The 25911-nt window shown below is 46.6% G+C and overlaps 1 protein-coding gene across 1 annotated transcript in view; it reads left to right on the top strand.

Annotated features, from left to right (window-relative positions):
- Positions 1 to 25911, top strand: part of nfia (nuclear factor I/A) — a 293924-nt gene that overhangs the window by 249424 nt on the left and 18589 nt on the right. The window contains 4 exon segments of the mRNA XM_051933185.1: positions 1295 to 1423; positions 15852 to 16030; positions 22361 to 22420; positions 22422 to 22527. Coding sequence (XP_051789145.1) covers positions 1295 to 1423; positions 15852 to 16030; positions 22361 to 22420; positions 22422 to 22527 — 474 coding nt within the window.

Here is a 25911-nt window from a genome sequence, read left to right as displayed (position 1 = left end):
ACCTTCTGCTGAAGTCACCATTTATGACATGCAGTAGGGATGGTGAAGTTATTTTTGTTCCTGGACCCAGGGTGAAATACAAAATATCTTTTTATATTATATATACAAACATTTGGTGGCCATTTTGGGGGGTATTAGGGCAGACTGATGCCAGGTCATTGGGTGAAACATGCAATGATAACTCGTGTATATACAGTCAGTCAGTTTGCCAGTGTTCACCCAGGTTGTCCAGCTGCCCCTAAATATGGGGGTACCAGAGCAGCTGGATGGCAACCTCCTTAATTACCTTTCCTGACACCCAAGAGGGGCAGTGCCCTAACTTGTACCCCACCTACACGTATAAGAATATGCTGTATACCCACGCAGGCACACCTGTGTATTTGTGTATATTATAATGCACCTCATCGCATGTCATATGCACCTCACTCAGGTTGGCATTTCAGGGGATCCAAGCAGCCGTTTTGAATGGCCTGGTGTCCTTCCTGATGCCAGCCTCCTTACAGCCCTCAAGAGGGACGGTGACCTTATTCTAGCGACAGGTCACCACAGAGTTAATGGGGGAGCGGGCCCACCTAAGACGTCTGAAGATGTCGGTAGAGTGAAGGTGGTGAACGGCGGACACACTCGGGCACACACTCATTGAGAAGGCCTGGCGCAGACTTTCTGTTAAAGAGTTTTGAAGACGTCGGGCCACGAGGGAGGCACCAGCCATTAGGACTTTGTGTTGACGAGGCGGGCGCTTGCACGTCACTCCTCCGTGTCATTTAATCAGCGCTGATTATCTCCTTATTTCCTTGAAGGTCTTTTTCATTCATTTCTTTTTATTGCCTGCCTATTGTGCCCGTGCTGCCCGAGGGGCCTGCTTGGGGGTCCAGAGCCTTTCTTTCCCCTGAGCGACGAAGCAGACACAACGTGGTAGTCAGGTGTCGACATTAACTCGATACGCGGAGATGATGAAGTCACACTTCAGCTCCGATAAGCAGGTCCAAGATGGAGGAGCACACCTGTAGATGGCCTTCAATGTCCAATCAGTCTGAGGATTTCACTTTTCTGTCTCCATCCGCCGTGAAACAACAAGGCGTGAAAGACGGCAGGACTGTCCTCCTGGTTGGCGTGGTTTTCGTTTTCAGCTCGGCAGCAGACCACAGATCGAACCTCGAGGTCCTTGAACTCCTTTCACTCTAACCCTGCTGATGTCCTCCTCCCTGTCCCCACCTCCCCATCCCTTTCACATTGCACATCCTGTTTCATGACCTTGCATTATTAAATTGCACTTATCAATCATTCTTGCCAGGGATGCCATCGCCTACTACATTAAAGAAGTCAGAGAAGTCTGGTTTCAGCAGTCCCACGTCTTCGCAGACCACCTCCCCTCGAACGGCATTTACACACCATCATCGGCCTGTCATTACAGGACCCAGAGGTGAGGCCTTCCCTGACGGTCCCCGGGCACCGCTGCTGTAGTAGCCAGCCTCCCCTCCCTCTTCCTGTCTCCTTCCTCTGGTCAGGGTGGTCCCTTACCTGTGCTCGGACGCTGAGGGGTAAATGTGCCGTTTTGTCCTGTCGCCGTCCATTTCTGTGTCCAGCAAGGGTCCGGGGGCCACTGACTGATGCTGTTTGGGGGTGAAAGTCAGCTGGGCAGCAATGACAGCGAATGCTTGGGAGCTTCAGAGATGGTTGGGTGGAGAAGGACGGGAGAGGCGATGTATCAAATGTCAAGGTGTTCTGGAATATCGATACCTTTGGAGCGTCTGTGTGAGGCGATAGGAAATGTGGCGGCCTCATTGTCGCACGTCCACGTCAGGTTCACGCACTTTTGGTGAGATCCTCTGTTAAGATGTCCTCAGCTCATCTTAGTGGTCAGAGCAAAGTCTGGGGAGATGGCAGGCCTGAGGGCTCAGAGGGGTGGAATTGTATGGGCTGAGTGAGGACAGAAAGGAGGGACCACTGGTGGGAAATGTGGAGGCCTCTCGGCTCCAGGGCTCAATTTCTGTGCTGGCCGCTGGACCAACATGCCAAAGACTGGCATGGCAGCTTAACTGGAAACTCTAAAGGGGCCTGGAGGGAATGTTCTATGTTGTGGACCAAAGTCCCAGCCACAGCTGCCATGTTCTGGGCCCAGTAGGTTGTCCAGTTTCTGTGTCCCACAGCATAGCACCCCACTGAAGTCAAAAACTTCTTCTACTTCCATGCCACCTGCGGTGAGCGCTTCTGTCATCAGTCTCTGGAGTTGTGTGGGCCGAAGTCTATAGTGGCACCAGGTGGTCCTGCATGTTCCCCTCACTGTAGGTTTGTGCCTGAGAGGAGCAGATTGGCTGTTGTAGGCCCTCTAGTGCCCCCCTGCTATGATGGAAGCCCCAAAAATTGATCAATGAGAGTATTGTTAGCCAGATTATCTTTACACTAATAATGAATCATTTTATATTCAAATACCACCATTCAAGCCAAATGGGGCAGTGCCCTTCTTGGGTAGGCAGCTGGGCACACCAAGGTCAATGACTCCACGTTGGCCATGTGAGATTTTTAGTTGTTCACTGATCACAACTCCAGATGGTTTGTGAGTTGCTCTCAGTGCCTTCAGGTGCCCTCCACACTCATTTACCCCCTTAAACTGGTCCTGGGGCCCTTCCTGATGCCAGCTTCCTTAGTGACTTTCTCCTAATCCCAGGTCACAGTGGTAAATATCACACCATATGTAAAGTGTTCTCGTGACCGTGAATTGGATGTCCTGTGCTGCTACGTTCTCAGAAGCTGTAAAGACCCTAAAGACTCCCAAACTGTGGCGGGTGCCAAATGGTGGCTGAGATGAAGACCCCCTTATACCTTCACCTAATGCCTAGGACAGCACTTGTGAAAAAGTACGTTAACATGTGCACCTGTCAAGATGTGATCTTCATGAAGACTTGGCATCTTTATGTAAAGCTGATGTGACTAAAATGAACGATGAAAACTGAACGGTGAGGGGCGAATAGCGGGCACTGCACTCTCAGCTCTGCAGCAGTCTCTTAGGGTCATGCCGTTGTGTGGCAGGCCTGTTTCAGATCCCCCAACAGCATCTCAGTGGGGTTCAGATCTGGACTTTGGCTTGGCCATTCCAGAGGCCTCCATTTCTTTCTTTCTTTCTTTCTTTCTTTCTTTCTTTCTTTCTTTCTTTCTTTCTTTCTTTCTTTCTTTCTTTCTTTCTTTCTTTCTTTCTTTCTTTCTTTCTTTCTTTCTTTCTTTCTTTCTTTTCTGCCATTCCTTGGTGGGTTTACTGACATGCTCAAGGTCATTGTCTATGGTCTCAAGTACCCTCTGGTACAATGAAGAATTTCTGGTGGATTCTAAGATGATGACCCCAAGGCGGACCCTCTCCATAGCCGCTATCAGGTTCTTCTGGTCAAAGGCTGCCTTTGGTGTTCTGCTCTGTTTGCCTCACCTGTTTAGTGAGCCCTGGTCCTGGCACAGGTGTTCACCAGTCTTGCCCCCTGGCACACCTCCCACGTAGATCTCACTTGTGCAGCCTCTTTCTAATGGTAAAGGCATTGCACTTTAATAGCAGCGCTGGCAAGAGCTACCTGGAGGTCCCGTGATGAAATTCTGGGCTTCCCAGAGACTTCTTTCTTTCAGCATCTTGCATCCTGCTGTCAGGCTGGAGCCCCCTGGCCTGGACAAGATGGCAGTTACATGTAGACGATCTTGCAGACAGTGGAGTGGTTGATGTTTGGAGATCTTCTTTCTGTTTCCCTTTCCAGACTCCTTGGCGTCCAGAAGGTTTCTCTGTGAAGGCCTCAGAGAGCTTGCTGAAAGCGCACACTCCTGCACGTCTGCAGCTCCTCCAAGATCCCCTCTAATGAGGTTCTGATCGTTTGCACCTGAGTCTAATTTGAGGTTTTCGAGGTAGCGATAAATGGAGGACTGGACTTTCTTTTTCCATATGTGCGACTGTTTGTTTAAATTACTCAGTGGAGTATAAAATGTTAAGGCGGCCTAATGGCTGTTGTATTACATCACCTTTACTGTACGTGAAGACCCTGTTTAAATGAAGATCAAGTCTTGAGATGTCCACATATGTTTAAAAGAAAACACATTTATGGGTGTGCTGACTGTAATTACCGCCTGTGTGATTCACATTTTCCAGTTTTCTGTTTTCTCCCTTACTGACTCAATCCACCGTAAACGGGAGAAGAAACGCAAATTCACAGGAAAAAGAGTTGGGGTGCCATGACGGAAACCCCGTAATAAATGATGGCTGTAGCTGGGGGTCCATAAAGACCCCGTCAGAAACGTTGATATACAAATGTGAAGTAAGACGAGCCGTGGTGGCTCAGCATCTGGACTCATCGGGCACTTTTCAAAAGGTAGGTAAAGTGGCAGAGGTGGACCAGTAGGGAGGAAGCGGGCAGCTGTGTGAACCCCCTGGTCTTTATCACAGTTGTCAGTCCCGGTGGGCCCTTTGAATAAGCACACCTTGGACCATCGGTTCACTTTACAGTGATGTGTGTGTATATATATATATACTGTACATATACTGGCTGTGCCACCCATTGAAATGGAGGTCATCAACGTGAACCTCAGTCACCGTTATTTGTAATGTACTTTGTCATTTATGCCGTAATAAATTGCTTTGCATTTGTCATTCCAGGAGATGGCACATCACCAGTATTTGTAATAATGCAATACCCCACTGCAAATGTTTGTGATTCACCATCTGTTGGAATGGCAGAGGCGTAGCAACCAGACAGACACTCAGACGCTTGTCCTTTGATTGAGGCAGATCTTTTTTATTTGTTCGAGAGCCATCCCTGGGCCCAAAAGACCAGCACAGAACTGAAAGTAACAAATAAACGAGTGAATCGATTCAGAGAGGGCAAAGGAGGGGAGCAACCAAAGCCTACGCCTTCTGGGCCTAACTGAACACAGGAAGCCCCTGATGAACTGAGCTCCATCCATCCATTATCCAACCCGCTATATCCTAACTGCAGGGTCACGGGGGTCTGCTGGAGCACAAGGCAGGAAACAAACCCCGGGCAGGGCGCCAACTGAGGTCCCCTGGCCTAATCCCCTTCATGATTTTAAACCGAGACTCACCTTTGGTCACTCTCCATGGCCCTGAGTCAGTCTAGTCGCTCCTGTCTGTGGTTCAGACTGCCATGGGTACCCCGTGTTCACCGTTCGTAGCAGTGAGAGGCTGTAAGGTGGTGGGGTGAAGCCTCCTCCTCCTCCTCCTCGCTCGTCCAGACATTGCTGACCCTGCTTTATTGTTGACCAGGTCTTCTGCCACTGACACACACAGAGACCTCGTGACGTCTCCTTCTCACCAAATTAAATGCGCTTTTCTTCAGCTTGCCATGAGCTCCTTGCATGTGGGAATGCCCTCTGTATCCGTCACCTGGTGTCATGAGGGACGCTAACATCCACAGAAAAACAAAACTTAATTCAGTTTAAGCCAAATTTGTTATTCCAAACGTGATTAAAGCCTCACAATCCATATTGTTACAAATGAAAACGAGATCCAACCATCCGAGCCAACAATAACACCAGAATACTCCGGAATGCAAAGGAGCAAAGCGCTAAACTTAAAGAGGAGAGCAGTGACCTAAAGTACAACAAGTCCTGGAACTACACGTTTAAATATTACAGTTTGAAAATGCAAAGACCTACATTTAAATATTAACAGAGCAAAATGAAAACAAAATCCACAAATCTGAGCCAACAATAACAGAGTGCTCTGGGCGGTGAAGACTTACAGTCTCACAACTACGAAATATTGAAAATGAATCAAACACAAAATTGAAAAATGAACTGCAAACATTATCAGAAAACCAAATAGTAATAGCAGAATATTCTAGAACAGCAATAACTAAAATTCGAAACGTGGACGGTGGCCGGGATTTTTCATGAGCCAGCATTTATCGAATTGCTGAATTTGAAATTAATATTATTATTAAAAGAAATTAATAATAAAGACTGACAAGATGAAAACGAAACCCACAAATCTGAGGCAGCAATGGCAAAATGTCCAAATGGACGGCCAGTTGCTGAACACCAAACTCTCCCAGCTAAGAAACATCACAAGAACTAAAATGCCTTCAAAGTGGGGACTTGTGAATGGCACAGCCAAGCGGGCGCAAGTGCCACAGACGGTGAACACTCCGACCTGACAAGTGTGACCCGCCACATAAGGGGTGAGGGTTAAAGTGCAAACGTAACACAAACGACCCACAAAGAGATGGTAAGGATCACAAGTAGCAAAATGCAGAAACTAAACATTTATAACATTTATAAAGTTAAAACGGAAAAACACAATCGCCAGGCCAACTTACACAGCGTGCCCCGCCTCAGAGGGACCAGCCGCTGGAGTATGGCGCCAAAGTGGAGTTAAGGCAAACAGTAAATGTGATAAGAACTCCGTCTAGAGCCAAACTATAAAGACAATTAGCAGCCCTAAAGCTTCAACCCAATAACAAACCATACATTTATTAAAATTTTAACAAACGCCAGTCGCTACGCTCGTAAAATAAATTGCCAATCGTTTGCCATTTTGATACAAAGACAGGAGCCCAACCCAGGAAATCGAGTGTCACCTTTGAAAGATTCGATAGCTGAAGATCTGGCGGATTCTGTGCTCGGCTCCTCGTAGGTTATCTATCTATCTATCTATCTATCTATCTATCTATCTATCTATCTATCTATCTATCTATCTATCTATCTATCTATCTATCATATAGCGCCTTTCACATATCTATCTATCTATCTATCATATAGCGCCTTTCACATATCTATCTATCTATCATATAGCGCCTTTCACATATCTATCTATCTATCTATCATATAGCGCCTTTCACATATCTATCTATCTATCATATAGAGCCTTTCACATATCTATCTATCATATAGCGCCTTTCACATATCTATCTATCTATCTTTTATATAGTGCCTTTCACATATCGATCATATAGCGCCTTTCACATATCTATCTATCATATAGCGCCTTTCACATATCTATCTATATCTATCTATCTATCTTATATAGTGCCTTTCATATCTATCTATCTATCTATTGATCTTTTATATAGTGCCTTTCACATATCTATCTATCATATAGCGCCTTTCACATATCTATCTATTGATCTTTTATTTAGTGCCTTTACATCTATCTATCTATCTATCTTTTATATAGTGCCTTTCACATATCTATCATATAGCGCCTTTCACATATCTATCTATCTATCTATTGATCTTTTATATAGTGCCTTTCACCTATCTATCTATCTATCTATCTATCTATTATATAGTGCCTTTCATATCTATCTATCTATTGATCTTTTATATAGTGCCTTTCACATATCTATCTATCATATAGTGCCTTTCACATATCTATCTATCTATTGATCTTTTATATAGTGCCTTTCACATATCTATCTATCTATCTATCATATAGTGCCTTTCACATCTATCTATCTATCTATCTATCTATCATATAGTGCCTTTCATATCTATCTATCTATCTATCATATAGTGCCTTTCACATATCTATCTATCTATTGATCTTTTATATAGTGCCTTTCACATCTATCTATCTATCTATCATATAGTGCCTTTCATATCTATCTATCTATCTATCTATGTATCTATCATATAGTGCCTTTCACATATCTATCTATCTATTGATCTTTTATATAGTGCCTTTCACATCTATCTATCTATCTATCTATCTATCTATCTATCTATCTATCTATCTATCATATAGTGCCTTTCATATCTATCTATCTATCATATAGTGCCTTTCACATATCTATATCTATCTATTGATCTTTTATATAGTGCCTTTCATATCTATCTATCTATCTATCTATCATATAGTACCTTTCACATATCTATCTATCTATTGATCTTTTATATAGTGCCTTTCACATCTATCTATCTATTTATCTATCTATCATATAGTGCCTTTCACGTCTATCTATCTATCTATCTATCTATCTATCTATCATATAGTGCCTTTCATATCTATCTATCTATCATATAGTGCCTTTCACATATCTATCTATCTATTGATCTTTTATATAGTGCCTTTCACATCTATCTATCTATCTATCTATCATATAGTGCCTTTCACATCTATCTATCTATCTATCTATCATATAGTGCCTTTCATATCTATCTATCTATCTATCTGTCTATCTATCTATCTATCATATAGTGCCTTTCACATATCTATCTATCTATTGATCTTTTATATAGTGCCTTTCCTATCTATCTATCTATCTATCTATCTATCATATAGTGCCTTTCACATATCTATCTATCTATTGATCTTTTATATAGTGCCTTTCACATCTATCTATCTATCTATTTATCTATCTATCATATAGTGCCTTTCATATCTATCTATCTATCTATCTATCTATCTATCTATCTATCTATCTATCATATAGTGCCTTTCACATATCTATCTATCTATCTATTGATCTTTTATATAGTGCCTTTCATATCTATCTATCTATCTATCTATCTATCTATCTATCTATCTATCTTTTATATAGTGCCTTTCACATATCTATCTATCTATTGATCTTTTATATAGTGCCTTTCATATCTATCTATCTATCTATCTATCTATCTATCTATCTATCTATCTATCTATTGATCTTTTATATAGTGCCTTTCATTTCGATCTTCCTCAGCTGCTTTGTCTTTCTTGTTATTTACGCCTTTCCTCCTTCTCTCCTGTGACTTTGCACTCGGTGCCACAGTCAGCCCTCACCAGCGGTGTCGGAGGCTCCGTTGATGGCATGACCGACATATTAGCTGCTGGGAGTCACTCCGTGCCCCCTGATGTTGCCATTTCTTGAACTATGCCGTTCCTCTGAAGTCACTTGTGTGTCCCTGATGTTCCCCTCTCCTCTCTTCTGTCCTTTGAGGTTGTAACTGCCTTTAATTCCCTCACTTTACAATTCCTCCTCCTCCTCGTCCTCCTCCTCTTCTTCTTGGGCTCCACTCATCTCCCCAGGATAACGCAGGTGGCTCGTCTGTCAGCTCTCCTCCATCCTCATCGCTTTGCCATTCCCATCTGCGAGTCCTCACACAGTTTCCTTATTGTATCCAGAAGAAGTCACTTGAGCTTCGTTTGTGCAGCACATCCTGACTCCCTGATACGAGGAGACCCCCACTCTTCAACTCAAGGTGATGTCTGGTTACACAAGGCGTCTGTCTGTTTGGTGTTCCCCTTATGCTTGGCTCTCTAGACCCAACAAGCCCTTCTGTTGGGCCATTTGTGGACCACATTCCTTGCAGGACATGACACCCTTATGAGGAAGAGGAAACCAAGAGGCATCCTCAGCAAACAGTGCAGGCCACATTGACCCCCAGTAGGATAGGAGGGGTTTCCAAAATGTCTTAAACTGGGATCAGTAATATCGGCAGGCGGAGTGTCATTTGATGCCATTTTGAGGTTGCTGGTCATATTTTTGATGTTTGATTCCTTACCGGTGGTCCCAGCCTTCTAAGAGCCGCTTCTAGAATTTCAAGCTAAGCATGAGGGGTCTCGTTTTAGACGCCGTATTTCAAGGCCAGTGACTGCAGTGTGATTTTTGATCCTTTACTCGCCCTCTGAGGACCTTAGTCAGAGGGGAACAAGTGACACATTTCTGTTGCCATCGAGGATATTTAGAAGTGAAGCCCATATTTTAATATTTCAAATATCTGATTCTTGATTCTGTCCTTCCACCTCCCGAAGTCTTATGAGCAGGGCGGCTTGTGCCAGCGCAGACTTCATTTCCATCCTGGTGTGACGATGCGGGTTCTCTCCATGCTCCCCTCTTGCTTTTTGGGAGCCCTTGAACCCGACACCATCAGTAATGTCACCGATGAGCTCGGCAGTGAGGCACAACAAATGGAGTAAGGGGATGGTGTAAAAAAGTGCCAAGTGCTTTTATTAAAATCAACAACAAAACAAGTGTTCAAATAAATAAAGTGCAGGGCATTCATTGCCATAAATAAATAATCCCAATAAAACGAGTGAAGTGGAGATTAAAACACAACAGAAAAACCAACGACTGGACGCCGTCCTTTAACAGAACACAAAGCCCGGTGCCTTCATCTACCTGGCGGCTCCCCTGCTTCTCCCATCTGGGCCCCGTCCTGCTGCTGACCTTCTTCCTCATATGACTGATTGGACGATTCCCGATCCCTGGCTTCGGTTGTGCTCTCCAAACTGAGACTTAGGTTCCCCACAGGCCAGGACACTCACAATGGGGGATCCTTCACCCAAGCCTTACGCGGCCAGTCGTCCTTCATCACCGGTCACTGCCGAGCTCATCGGTGACATTAACAACGGTGTCGGTTTCAAGGGCTCCCAAAAGCAAGAAGGGAGCATGGAGAGAACCCGCATCGTCACACCTGGGTAGTGGCACACTGATGCTGCGGTTGGCATTGCTGCCTTTAGGGACCTGGGTGCAAATCCCCCTGCCCCTTGTGTCCATGTCAGCTTCCCTACATTGTATCTCTCTCTGCATGGCCCCTCATACAGTATGTGGCATCCATGTGGTGCCCACCTCGGTTACACTCGTAAAACAATGATGGACAATAAGGATTCCTTTGGGAATTATTGGATTTCCAAAACAGACATCCGTTTCTTCTGCCTATGGTTTGTAGACTTTGAGCGAGGAGCGATGGTCTCAGCCCTCACGGCCTAAGAGAAGCCCCCTGAGTCACGGAATGGCCTTTGCCATGCAGGAGCCACCGGACTGGGCAAGCATGGTGTGGGACAGAATGCCATGTCCTCCTGTCTGGCACAATCAATCTGTCTGGAGCTGGGTGGGACCGACGGGCACCCCCTGTGTGTTCAGGTGTCTCTTATAAAGTGCCTGTTACTCCTCTGTTGAAGTATGGAGCTACTTTCTGAATCTGAGTGCCTGTCACGTCTGTCTGGCTATAAATTACTGTATATAGTGCCTTTCACCTCTCCCTGTTACTGTATATAGTGCCTTTCACATCTCCTGTTATATAGTGCCCTTCACAACTATCTGTTATATAGTGCCCTTCACCTCTCCCTGTTATATAGTGCCTTTCACAACTATCTGTTATATAGTGCATTTCACCTCTCCCTGTCATATAGTGCCTTTCACCTCTCCCGTTATATAGTGCCTTCCCCTCTCCCTGTTATATAGTGCCCTTCACAACTATCTGTTATATAGTGCCCTTCACCTCTCCTGTTATATAGTGCCTTTCACCTCTCCTGTTACATAGTGCCCTTCACCTCTCTTGTTATATAGTGCCTTTCACATCTATCAGTTATATAGTGCCCTTCACCTCTCCTGTTATATAGTGCCTTTCACAACTCTGTTATATAGTGCCTTTCACCTCTCCCTGTTATATAGTGCCTTTCACAACTCTCTGTTCCTGTCCGTCTGTTTCATGGCCTCCCCTGTCACTTTCGGTGTTGTATAGTGCCTTTCACATCCCATCTGTGATATATGTAGAGCCTTTCGCCCCCAAATGTCTGCTGCGTGATAGACGAGGTAGACAGTCCTGGCAGAGCAGAGCCTCATGTCCCCGGCCTGGCATGTGCCACTTTGTATTTCACAGCGAGTGACAGGTGATGTGCTCTCTGCGCCAGGGACCAAGCTGGGGTGGGGATGGGGACGAGAAAAGGCTGCTGCAGGTGGACCCTCAGCCATTAATCAGAGACCAGTCGTGCCCATCTATCAAAGGCCCGCCCACTTTGTACCCGGGGGTTTTCCTTTATTTGTTTATTTTTGATTCCTCCTTGCACGGCTCACTTGTTATTTGTTTTAAGACAGAAGACAAAGAACTTTTTAGAAAATGCGAGTCGATGCTGCCGTCCGGTTTGTTATTACTGTAAATACCGAGTCCGGAGCGCCGCCCGAGAGCCCGTCGTTGGCAGCCACCTTTTATTGACAGAGCCATAAATCACCGGAAAGTTAAGTGAATTACTGCAGCATGGAACTGTGGCTTTAACAATGTTTATGTAGTATCAGCTTCCCATCTCCCCGAAAGAAAAGAAAACAGCGAGACTGGAAATGGGAGCGCCGGCTTATTAACTCCGCGGCCATATATCAGAGCCTAAGGAGACCGGCTGGTGGGGCGTTGGGCTAATTGGCGGTAAGCCGCGTTAGTGCCATCCAGAGTGCCATCACTGGCACAAGCACGCACTCCAGAAGCTGTCAGGAGGTGGGACACGAGAGAGCCCAAACCCTTTTGATTTGTCTGTCCTGTAGAGGGCGCCCGTGCCTTCCACACCTGCCCCAATTCCAGCCCCTTTATTCTTATCAGCACTAGGGGGTGCCCTTGCCCCAGCCGAACACAAGGCATGCAGCCCACTGAGGGGGCCTTCACCCACCCAGCTTTTACAGCCCTGCTCCCCACTCCTTGGATCTCCTCAGTTAGTTGACTTGTCTGGCCTGTCAGCACTAGGGGGCGCCTCACTGCCCCTCTCAACACGATTTGTGAGGGAGCCTCAGCCAGGCCCAGTGGTCCGGATGCTGGTGTTACACACCTGGCGGCACTAGGGGGCGCTCTGCCTGGGACCCTTGGGAGGAATTCTGAACCTGTGCAGCTTTTTCATTTACTGCTATGTTTTGTCAGCTTTGGCCTGTACCCCCCTTACCTGTTTGGTCTGCCCCTTTCAAATGCTGTTCCTGATGGACGCGTGTTTTACTCACTTGTCCCTCCACAGTTCAGTCCCTTGATTTGTATTTTGTTTTGAGACCAGGGGGTGCCTGACTCTTTTGGCCCCCTTCTCACACAGTTTGTGGGCCGTTTCATCCCCCCTGCCCGTCCGTAGTCACTTTGTGTTCATCTCTGTCTGCTGCAATTCTCCCAGTTTGTGCCCCTTGCTCATCTGAGAATTTGAACAGAATTGGGGGGCTTGTCCAGCCTCACTTGAGGTCATGAGCCACCGCAGACACTGAAGTAGCAAATGAACGGGTGCCACGCATTGATACGTGCTACCTGCGGACCACCGACACAGCAATGGATGACTTGAGGATGACATCCAAGTACATGGAGGTGTGACTAGACGGACAGAAAGAACAAATGGACGAGGAGATAGGGCTGGCATAGCAAGCTGTGAAAGGCGCTATATCATAGGGAGAGACGGGTAAATGAAGATGACACACGCTAGACAATATAGAGGTGGAAAAAGTGCTACGTAATGAACGGGAAAGGCGCTATATAGTACGTACACAGCTAAGTAGAGAATCTGTGTTACAAAATAGATAGATAGATAGATAGATAGATAGATAGATAGATAGATAGATAGATAGATAGATAGAGTGAAAGGCACTATATAATAGATAGATAGATAGATAGATAGATAGATAGATAGATAGATAGATAGATAGATAGATAGATAGATAGATAGATAGAAAGGCACTATATAATAGATAGATAGATAGATAGCATAGTTGGCAGGATTGGACAGACAGATAGATAGATAGATAGATAGATAGATAGATAGATAGATAGATAGATAGATAGATATGAAAGGCGCTATATAGTACGTACATGGCTAAGTAGAGATAGATAGATAGATAGATAGATAGATAGATAGATAGATAGATAGATAGATAGATAGATAGATAGATAGATAGATAGAGTGAAAGGCACTATATGGTCGATTTAAACGTGAATCTACAGATGTGAAGGTGCTGCTATGTCAAGCACAGAGGGAGGTGAAAGGCGCTATACTGTATAGCAGATAACTAACCAGCTAGACACATGAAAATCACTACGTGATCAGTGCACTATTTGGTGGAAAGTATTCTTTGAACAATAGAAATAATAAACGGGCATAAACTGTTTGTGGCATTTACTTTGTTACAAGCACAGAGTTGGCAAATGAACTAAATAATAAAAACGCATGAAAGGCGCCACCCAGTAATGGCTCCCTAACCCTATAATGCACATGAAAGGCGCTGTGTGGTGCGAGACAGAGAGAAGGTCCTGTAGTAATAAATATGAAAGGCCCTATAAATTGGGACAGTAAGGTGCTGTGTAAAGAGAGGCTGTGATGAGCATTGTGTGACTGATAGGCACTGGATGTGCCAGGCGCTATATGAGATGGCTACGGTCGTTTGCTTCAGTAAACTATAAAAGTGGTCCACCAGTCAGCTGAATTCATCTCTCAGTTACCTTTCAATGAGGGCGTCATCAGTTATTCATTGATTTGCGAGACTCCCAGTCGCTTTATTCTTTTCGTAACGATGTGAGAGACCCCTTTGATGTGATGCTGCCTGCTTCCCTCCTCCTCCTCCTCCTCCTCCTCCTCCTTTGCCATTCCCAGAAGTGAACATCAGCCTGCCCCCTGCTGGCAGGATGCAGGATGGCAGGTTTCCTTTTCTCGCACTGCGGATTGCCATCGTGAGGCTGACGTGATGTTTCCTCTGCTAAAGTTAGTTAGCTGTACTGCGTGAGAAGTGACCCGCACTTGTCGTGTACCCGGCCCCCTATCTCAGCAGCGTGCCAGGCAGATGACAGGATACGGAGTGGGCTTTGGCGGAGGGGCTGCAGTGAGTCCGAGATGAGCAGGTGGGCCGTTTTGGTGCTCTGCCTTGAGCTCAGGACATTAAATATGAATGGAGGAGCCTGCGGAGTCAGCACTTTGGTGTACTGCAGCGTCATTCCTTGTCGGCGGCCGGATGTCTTGTTCTGGTTTTTGCCATTTGTGTAAGATGGGGGGTCCGACAATGACGCCTCAGATGACTTCCAACTCCCCCTCCACCATCTCTCCCCCTGTTTCACGTTGGATTTCTCTCAGAGCTGCGGCCATCCATCAGCCTTTAATCAATCTTTGCATTATAGAGCGCCTTCAAGGCAGCGGGCGTCACTCCATAAATCACCAGAGGATTGGCTTTTTGCAAAACGAACAGAATAGTGACATTGGGAGAGGAGCTGCGGCAGGACCCCCGAGCCGCCACCAAGGCGCATGCACGATTAGGGCGGGAAAGGCATTTCAGTTCTGGTGTGAGTCTGCGCATGGGGAGGTGGGTCTGATGTCAGTGAAGCCCCCCGCTGACGACCAGTGAAAGGCCCAGTTAAACACTCACAATCTCTAGGTTTATGGGGTCTTTCTGTCCATTATGTAGTGCCTTTCACATATAACTGTGTATTAACGTCTGTCATGTCTATTATGTAGTGCCTTTTATATCTCCTAAATAAATATCTGTCTGTCCGTCTGTCTCTCGATGAATTATCTGGAACCTTTTATATGTCTCTAGCTGTCTGTCCAGTATATAGTGCCTTCATATCTATCCATGTCTCATTGAGTTATCTTTTATCTCTATAGTGCTTTTCATGTCTGTTCCTCTATTAGTTATATAGTGTCTGTCATACGTACCTACTGCATGTATTAACTATATTGTGTCTTTCGTGTCTATTCATTGTATGACACTTTTCATGTATTACACAGCATCTTTCATATCTATGAAATATTTAGCACCTTTGATTTGTTTTTCTGTTATATAGTGCCTTTCATATCTATCTATTTATTCAATTATCTCTCACACATTATATAGTGCCTTTCATTAGTCCATCCTAATATCAGGATAGGCTGCAGTGGTGCTGGGAGGAGCCTGAGTTGGGTGGGTGGAGTCAGAGGTGGGGCCTCTGACCACAGGTCCACTAAGAGGCTGTTGGGCACCCAGCAGATGTGAAGATGCAGCTGGACGCCATTGGTCCATCCATCCCATCGTGGTGCCCACTGACAGCCTGCCCTGTACTCTTACCTGTCTGACATGTCTGCCTGCCTGAATGTAATGTTTATCTTGCCATGCCAGGGCGGCCGTTCCAAGCCAGACCACTGACCGCTGTCTCTTCTTCTTCTTCTTCTTCTGCCTCTCTTCCAGCAAGTCCACACGCAACGCCATCAACTCTTCATTTTCCAACGTCTCCAATCATCCAACAGCCCGGACCCTACTTCTCCCACCCAGCCATCCGCTACCACCCGCAGGAGACTCTCAAGGAGTTTGTCCAACTCGTCTGCCCCGATGCTGGTCAGCAAGCTGGGCAGGTGGGCTTCCTTAACGTAAGAGAGACTGATTTTCATTTGTTTTTCTGTGCCTCCCCGTCTTTGCAGGTTGATTTTTGTTTTCCAGGTTTGTCAACACTCATTACTGAACACCTGAAGCCGAGCCACACTTTCTGCTCAGCCCACCTTCTTAGTGATATCGTGTGGCCCTGAAATGAGCTGGGCAGCCTCAAGGTCACCAACCAAGGCCAGAGCGAAAAGTTTAGGAAAGAATAAAAAAGACAGGACAGTAAAGCCACAGAGACTGATGGAGAAAGGGCAGTGACATTGGTGACATCGATCCAAAGCAGGACAAGAGCTAAGGTGGCACAGTGAGTGGCACTAGGGGTTGGGGTGGTGATGTGAGGGGCACTTGCAAGAAATAATGTGAGCTGCTATATTAAAAAGAAATGAGATAGATAGATAGATAGATAGATAGATAGATAGATAGATAGATAGATAGATAGATAGATAGATAGATAGATAGATCGATCAGCGTGAAAAGGCGCTATATAACAGATCATTACATACTGTAGATATGAAAAGCACTGTCAAATAAATAGATGGATAGATATGAAAGGCGCTATAAGATAAATAAATGTGAGAACACTGTGTTGTTGATAGGTGTGAAGGGCACCTTCTGATTAATAGATGAAGAGTGTGAAAGGCACTATATGTTAGATTAACGGAAACAGACGTGAAGAGGTGCATGTAACTAATGAATGGACAGATGTGATTTTTTCTACCTGGCAGAGGTGTGAAGGGCACTGCATGATAGATGGGTAGCGGTAGCCTACTGTAAGTGACAGACACATTAGAGCTGATCTGAAGGGGCTGTATGACACACACACACACACAGACAGGTCTCAAAGGCACCATACAGTTCATTGATATAAAAGCCCAGCTTTTCGCAGGAATGGCGCTATAAGGAACGTCTCCACTCGTATTTGCTCCTGCATTGCTCAGTGCAGTAGGATTCGCTCCCCACTCCCGTCACCTTCCAAACCCATGAAGTGGCCATCTGTGTGTGAGCGCCCTGCATGGTCTGAGGACGAGCACAGCTGTTGCGTGTAATTTATTGCGAGTGCCGAGTGCAGTACTGGTCATAAGCGATCAGACTCTGCATAAGCATTAGAAAATGGTAATGCAAATGCATAAATTAAAATAAAGATAATGCATTTGCTCCATGAAATTGTGACGGGTCATATATTCAGCTAAAATGCACACGCCCGCTGCATTATCGGGTGACATTAGTGTCTTAGACAGTTACAAAAGTTTGCAAGGACACCAAAGTGGCTTGAGGGCACCAATAGGGAAATTGCCTGCCAGTCCTGCCATAAAAGAGAAAGTCCCAAGTGCTGAGACCACCCAGGAGCCAGCTGGGCATCTCAGGGATGCCAAGCTGTATTGTACATGAGCATCAATTTACACGGGGTGCCTTGGGGGACTGGTAAGCTGGGACTCTTCAGTCTCTGAATTACTAGATGACAGTTGGTAGTCACATGAAAGAGGAACTCAGACTCAACTTATTATGGAGGAGGAAGACAGGCAACCAAGGAGCATGATAGGGGCCAACGTTTAAAAAAGAGACCACCAGAGAGAGCTGAGGAACGGTGAAGCAGAGCTTTATAACACATCTGTGCTGACTGGTGGAGAACCAGCATTGGACCATATAGTGTGAGCTCACCTGGCCACTCTATCTATCTATCTATCTATCTATCTATCTATCTATCTATCTATCTATCTATCTATCTATCTATCTATCTATCTATCTATCTATCTATTTATCTATCTATCTATCTATCTATCTATCTATCTATCTATCTATCTATCATATAGTGCCTTTCACCTCCATCTACCAGTCTATGAGGGTGGATGTACACAGCAGTGGGGACCACCGTTCTTAAAGACATGGAGGATACAAAGCAGCTCAGTGTCACTGCTCATCAGGCACCTCAGTGAGGTCATCCCCTGTCCTTTATACATGTACAGTATGTCAGTCAGTCATTTTCTAACGTGCTTTGTCATGAACAAGGTTGTGGGGGTCTATCCCAGCTAGCATAGGGTGCAAGGCAGGGAACAGACCCTAAACAGGGCACCGCACACACACACCTATACACCAAGCAGTATGCATGTTAACACTGACCTTACCAAGATGGCTAACTCCTGGTGACATCTCCATAATGACGAGGTGCTTTATGAACCTGGTCTCTCCCTCTCTCTCTCTCTCCGTCTTTCTTTCTTTCTTTCTTTCTTTCTTTCTTTCTTTCTTTCTTTCTTTCTTTCTTTCTTTCTCTCTCTCTCTCTCTCTGTTGCTTTTCACATTTATCTTTTTTATAGTACCTTTAATATCACTTTGTTTATGTAGTTTCCTTCATTTCTATACAGTACAGTGTCATTCACATCTATCTAGTCTATAGTGTCTTTCCTATCTAATTATTATATAGTGCCTTTCATATCTAATTATTATATAGTGTCTTTCACTTCTATCTAGGTGATGCCTTTTTGCCCTATCATGTTGCTAGTGCGTTTTATATGATATCCCAGCATGCTTTGGGGCCTGTGAAGCAGGCCGCCATGACTGGACGATGCCACCCTCAACGCCTCTCCTTCACTGCCCAGCTGTTAGTGAGGCAGGCGCTGTTTGTGACTTGAAGTGTTTAATGTGGCCTAAGTCCTTCTTGTGGCTGTTGGCACCTTATCCCTGGCGCCATATGTCCTCTCCATAGACGGTCGCTGGAGGTCCTGAAGCCTCTGGGTTTCACAGACCCCTGGTGATTGTTAAAGAAGATAGCTCCATTTTGTGGTGCCCGGTGGCTCAGCTGATGGCACTAGTTGGCCGCTGCCAACTGTGATGAGGTTTTTGAGTTCAGGTTGGACAGGCCTTCATTTGAATTTGGCTTTAAGCAGGCCGAGCGAGGTGCAGGAGAGTGCCCCCCATAGGTAGTCGCCTGCCTTCCTCTTCTTAGGAGGACTCGAGCAGCCTGGTGCCAGCAGGAAGCCGCATGCATTTCCTCAGACGGATTCCCAATCTCTTCAAGAAGTGGCAGCCTAAAAGTGAATTCCTAATGGCACAGAGGAAACTCAGACTGCCATCTCGAGCGCCCTGGTGAGCGCAGCGCTGACTGATGTCTGCGGTCAGATAGCAGATCCGCTCGTGTCTAGACGCCCAATCGATACGCTGCTCTCGTGGGGTGGGTTGGGGGGGTTCTACTTTCTCATTTAAAGCCTTCGTTCTCCCAGCTTATCTTACGGCGGACGGTGGGTAGAGGGGAGGGGGTGAAGGGGGGTCCGACTGCATATCAATTTAGATTTTGGACAACCTGTGGCGCAGACGCCCAGCAACTTAAAGAAATGAAAGTCTGTTTGGATAGAAGATGCGGATCTGCAAGACGGTAGCCTGATGAATGGACTCAAATTTGCAGAGGAAGATTAAAAACAAAGGAAGAGCAGCAGTGCGGACTGCGGGAAGGAAAGAAACTCCCAACCCGCTCCTAAGGGGGCATCACGCCAGCATTCGTGAAATCCTAGGCTGTTAGAACCTGGGCCATCATGAGTCAGGCACATTTTATATATCCGTAGCATCTATCATTTCAAGCCCTGCCACAAATAAAGCTGATGTTGATGTTTTATAGCGCCTTTCATCATGTGCACAGTCACAAGTAATGAATCGCACACTCAGGTGGTCTGACATTGTTTTATATGTTATGCCCTGTCCTGCCTGTTAGCCGCGTGACGATAGCTGGTATTGTTGTATATAGCGCCTTTTCTCATCAGCAGTTAATTATGGCCACCCTGTTAAGGCAAGCAAAAGGGTCAACAAGCAGAGCTCTGGGGGGCCATCAAGGTTTTTCATTTACTACGATGCCCCCAACAGTCAAAGGCCCCATTAAGGGTTCAAATGGCCAAAGAAGTGAAAGGCAGAGGTGGCAGCCGTGTGAGGTGGTCCTCTGTTGCTCCTTTTGTTGTTACTTCCTTTGTTTGTTTCATTTTTGAATTAAATGGCCTTACTCCTGGGTCAAGGGCAGTTCAAGGGTGCCCGCGTGGCATCCTGCAGCCTTACCAGGGAGTGCACAAGTCAGACAGTCAAGCTTAAGGACACCAACGTCACAAAGTTAAATGCAGCAGCCCATCTGCCGTTGACTTATGTGAGACGAGCACCTGCATGTAAGGCGCTATAGCACACAATATGTCACAACCCACCCGGCTTTACTGTACGCAGCAACGAAATAAACCCGCTGGGTGTTTTAATGATGAGCGCTAGAGGAGAGAAGAGCAGAATGTGAGGAAACACTGGAACAGTCGATCCATCTGGCATCATGTTATATCACGAGTGGTCTCCATTTTATATCGTATAGCGCCTTTTAGAGCATTTGGTTTTTATATTGGCGAGGAATTCTGTGGAAGTCATTGGTTTCATTCAGCACCTTCAAGAGTGATTTGCCCAAGACCCCTTATTGGACAAAATGAGTAAAGGAACGAGAGTGGGGGGCGGACTTTCATGCTGCAACAAAAAACAAACAAAATGGCCACCCTGGTTGTGTAAACAACAGCAAAGAGGAAGGCGAAGTCGGGAAAATGACGAGCTGAGCAGATGGGAGAGTCTACAGGGCAGCAGCCATTAATGGTAGCGTCTCTGCATTGAAAGGGTTAAAGGCCTAAAAAGAGTGGTGGGCAGAGCCGACATTCAGGTGGTCTAAAATGGAGGGAGGGGCTTCAGTCAGCCCCCTAAAGTATGGATGTATTGCATATTTGTTGTTTAGAGTAAAGGGACTGCGGTGTCAATAATAATAATCATTCTTTACATTTATATAGTGCTTTTGTCCTCATGTGTGTGTAGATTCTCCTCTCACATCCTGAGGCCTTTGGCTGTGATCTGAGTGAGTGGGTAGGCGTGGAGAAGTTGGGATTTAATGGTGGGCCCATTCAGGAGATGGCTGTGTGCTCTCATAAAGACCACCGGAGACACAGTTGTGGCCTTCAAGGTTGCCGCCTTCTCTTCACCCTCTTGATGCCCCAATCTGTCCACTCCAATCAAGTTGTTAAACCCACCTAATCCAACTCGGGATCATAGGTTCAAGGCAGGAACCCTCCTTGGCCCACTCATCCAAACACACATGTCCTGCATGTCTTTGAAACTTCTGTGAGTGTTTAGACCTCAGGCTTTCTCTTAGTGTTTAGGCCCCGGACCTTCTTTGAGTGTTTAGGTCTGATGTGTCAGTGAGTGTTTGGACCTCAGACCTTCTGTGAGTGTTTGGACCTCAGACCTTTTTGAGTGTTTAGGCCCTGGACCTTCTGTGAGTGTTTGGACCTCAGACCTTCTGTGAGTGTTTGGACCTCAGACCTTTTTGAGGGTTTAGGCTCCGGACCTTCTGTGAGTGTTTGGACCTCAGACCTTCTGTGAGTGTTTGGACCTCAGACCTTTTTGAGTGTTTAGGCCCTGGACCTTCTGTGAGTGTTTGGACCTCAGACCTTCTGTGAGTGTTTGGACCTCAGACTTTTTTGAGGGTTTAGGCCCCAGACCTTCTGTGAGTGTTTAGACCTCAGGCTTTCTCTTAGTGTTTAGGCCCTGGACCTTCTGTGAGTGTTTGGACCTCAGACCTTCTGTGAGTGTTTGGACCTCAGGCCTTTTTGAGGGTTTAGGCCCCGGACCGTCTGTGAGTGTTTAGACCTCAGGCTTTCTCTTAGTGTTTAGGCCCCAGACCTTCTGTGAGTGTTTAGACCTCAGGCTTTCTCTTAGTGTTTAGGCCCCGGACCTTCTGTGAGTGTTTGGACCTCAGGCCTTTTTGAAGGTTTAGGCCCCGGACCTTCTGTGAGTGTTTGGACCTCAGACCTTCTGTGAGTGTTTGGACCTCAGGCCTTTTTGAGGGTTTAGGACCCGGACCTTCTGTGAATGTTTGGACCTCAGACCTTTTTGAGGGTTTAGGCCCCGGACCTTCTGTGAGTGTTTGGACCTCAGGCCTTTTTGAGGGTTTAGGCCCCGGACCTTCTGTGAGTGTTTAGGTCCTTAGGTCTCTTCTAGAGTTGTGCTGCCTAAGTCATGGCAGTGTTCTCCACAGCATCTTCTCATTTGTTTCATTTGCTTGCTATAATTATTCTTGTCATTTTTGGTGGGCTTCTATAAGGTGGCGACAGCTGCTTTTTTTGTTGCCACACTTGCAGATTTGCCCGGGCTCTGCCTTCACTTGGGTTTTTTTTGCCTTTGAATCTGTGCATGTTTCCTACAACGCACCACTAACCCTCCTCTTGTGTGTCCTCCACAGGCCGTATGGTGAGCCCTCAGACCTCCGCCGTCCCGATGCCCTAACACCTCTAACTTCTTGTCCTTTCTTCTCTGTTTCCCCACAGCCTAATGGAAGCAGCCAAGGCAAGGTGCACAATCCATTCCTTCCGACCCCCATGTTGCCGCCCCCCCCCTCCACCGCCCATGGCTCGACCCGTGCCCCTACCAGTGCCAGACTCCAAGCCCCCTACCACGTCCGCAGAAGGAGGAGCCAACTCCCCGACATCCCCAAGTAAGTGAACATGACTGATTTCAGGTGCTGTAACAAGGTAGTCATAATGGTGTACTCAGCAGGCCCAGGGATGAATGAAGGTGACTGGCAGTGGTGGCAGAGGGGACATTTTCTGAGTATGGACTTGGCTAGCCTCGGGGTGAACTTTGTACTAGCGGTTCCTCTGAGAAGTTGGTGAAAAGTGGGAGGACTTTCTGGTGACCCTGGGATGGACTAACTTTCTATTTTCCGCTGTGGTCCTGCCTTGAACCCGTCACCTTAAAGCTCTGACTCCCTCACGTCCATGTCCATGCTGTCCGCTTCACCACCCGTTTCCAAATCTAAAGCTACGGAAGCATATCCTGGCAGCAGAAACTCACAGGGAACTCAAGTCTGTGTATTCAGTGGGCACTAATCAGGGGTGCAGTACCCTCAGGGGCCTCAAGGAGGCAGCACTATGTGCTTAGGTACACCGGATGGACACTTTAATGGTCCAAAATATGCAAATGAGGATGTGAATACTAATGAGCACCATGAGAGGGTGTATGTGTGTCAGTGAATGAGTTACCATTCAGTATAGTGCCTTTCATCTGGTCAGTATGTCCAGGGGTGTCTGTGCGTGTGTGACAACATGTCATTTTGAATATAGTGCCTTTCACGTGGTTAAAGCACTTTGCTAGCAGAGTGTGTGTGTGTGTGTGTGGACGTTTGATATAGTGCCATTCGTGTGGTCGCTATCAGCAGGCACATACTGGTGCTAGTGGGGTATGTGTCCACGCTTGTAACGTGTTTTTGAACATAGTGCCTTTCACGTGGTCAGTGTGTAAAGGCACCCGACAGTACAGGATGTGCATATCCAAGGTGTCTTTATGTGTGTGTGTGTGTGTGTGTGTGTGTGTGTGTGTTAGTGGCCCCTGGTGTCTGTCCATTCCTCTTTGTTTTATTGAGTGATGTTTCTGCCTGTGTGGCACCTTTCACAGTGGTCACTACATCTCCCATTCTGCCCGTCTTCAATTTATATAGCGCCTTTCAGAGAGCACACTTTCACAGTTCCCTTTGTTTGCAAAGTCATTTGGGACACAGAGTACGGATGAAAGGTGACAATGCCCTGACAATCAGTCAAGTCATCCAGGGCACACCCGAGGAATGTTTGGGGGATGTTTGTGTGGCACTGGGTGGCATCTGGTCAGATTGGCCCGTACCACCCAGTGGGTGTGTGCGTATTGGAGTGTCAAGCAGACACACGCAACATTCGCCCTCAGCTCTTCGGTTGGAGTTCAAGTGACACACACATGCTTTTAATAAAAATGGCAAGGGCCCAATCTGTAAGAGCAAATGGCCAATTTGAAAGTGACTCTACCAGCTGCCGGCCAGTAATTGCCTTCTATTGCTTAGTGAGCAAAAGCCAGCAGGAGCCACGCAACTAAAGTGACGAGGGGGGTCCAAGAAGGGGGGCAAGACGGGATGATCAAGAGAGACAGGGTGACAAGGGCAGTAAGAAAGAGAGGAAGTGAGGTGGAAGGGCAAGAGGGGATGCCCAGGAGAGAGTGGGCGAGTCATCTAATTAAAGCAGCTGGTCAGGGGTCTGTACAGCAGGGTCCACCTTCAGGGTCCAGCGCCTTCACAGACTTGCAGTGTTAAGCCTCATTGTGCACGTTGCTCTTATTTGGTTTGTGTTTCGTGTTCATCAAGGAAATGAAAGACGGAAGTTGTGCCCGAACCGGGCACAGGGCTCATTGTGTCTTTTTGCTTGACTGCCTTGGCACTGACCTCACACTCCCTGCTGGCTGGCGTTGTCCAAACACCGTTGGAGGTCCGCGGTCTGCCATGATGGATGGTGTGCTTGCTGGAAAGGTGGGGTTTGATGAGGTTTCGGACATTTGCTTTCGATGTCATCATTGTGACAATATTTAAGATGGTGGCACACTGGGTCGAGTGTCCAAGATTTATGAGGACGTCTATTTCATGGGAATGTGCTTGACGTTCTGATGTTGGGTGTCAAGCTGGCACTGAATGATCGTCTTAGTCTCTTAACTCGTTTATTTGTCAAAAAACAGAAAATGCCAGACTTTGCCCGAATCTGTGTCCTGCCCTGTTTATGGGTGACACCTGCAAACAGCACCTCCTGCATTGTGGACTGCGGATGCCACCTTCAGAGTCAGAGGACTGAAGCACCCGGTTTGTAACGAGAAACACCAAACCGACAAAGGAACGGAGGAGGAGGAGGTGCGATTATACCGGGACAGACTGAAGGGGGGCGCCGTTTAGACAAGCTGAGCGCAGTAAACACGGAGGGTTCGACGCACCCTGACAAGTTAACGAGTCTCACCTTCCTACTGAGTTGTTTCCTTTAAAGAGGGCGACTTTAATAATAAAGGACTCTCAGTTTTATAATTCCGTTTTACTGATTTGCATGATTCAGAAGTGAAATTGATTTCATTTACAGAAACGCTTTTTGGCCTTCGTTATTCAGCCCGGTATTTTCTGAATTTCGACTTTGGTGTTGCCTGTGAATTTTCATTTCGTTTTTCGTATTTCTGACTTTTCCCAAACCGCTCAGAGAGGTGGCTGTTGTGACTCGCTGAGACCCTTTCCCATACTCTGCTGTGGCCGCTAGTCGCCCACTTTGCTGATTTATGCCATTGTCACTCTTTTTATGCGCCCACACACAACCCTCGGCTCCGGTGGCATTTTGTGGCATGCTGTTTGCCAGACAGCCTGCCTACTTAAAATGGCGTCTCCCATGGTTGGTTGTGGGCTCCAGACATCAATGGCCCGTCAGGCCTCATTCTCTGGAGAGCTCCTAATCAACCTGAATGGACTTGACGGTTGGTAAGGTGGCATCACCCACCCAAATCAACAGAATCAACTCTAACATGCTGTCACACCGACAGGCCACGACGCATTCCGAAGCCGCGGGATTAAGAGAGGCAGTACCTGCTAAATGAAAACAGACCGGTCTGCAGCCCCCCAGACGTCCGGTTTTGGGTTACTGGCCAAGTTGATGGTTTCCTGAGAAAAGCCAAGAAAAGCAATCGGCTCGAATTTACTTTGGAACGAACCATCGGCACTTCACTTAGACGACAAATTTGAGAGGCGGCGCAGTGATGGAGCGCACGGTGAGTATGGAAGTGACGGATCATCATCTGACCACTGAGGGTCTTACTAAAACACCCCAGTACCAGGGTGGTCCACCTGTTTTCAGAGTGTTACTGTTGTTTGACACAGGTTTGAATGACTCCTGGGCCGAGACCAGGCCTTCACTCTGGATGGGGATGTTTATGGAGGGAGGAAAAGTAAAGGAGTTGAAAGGCTTTAGGGTGGGCCTGTCAATCCCAGCTCTAGTCGCCAGAGGCAATGCGCTCAGGTTCAGCATCCGAGCTGTCCGGGGACCTTCAGGTCTTC

This window comes from Erpetoichthys calabaricus, chromosome 10 (assembly GCF_900747795.2).
Source record: "Erpetoichthys calabaricus chromosome 10, fErpCal1.3, whole genome shotgun sequence".
Lineage (NCBI taxonomy): Eukaryota > Metazoa > Chordata > Cladistia > Polypteriformes > Polypteridae > Erpetoichthys > Erpetoichthys calabaricus.
This window is presented reverse-complemented; position numbering and strand designations above follow the sequence as displayed.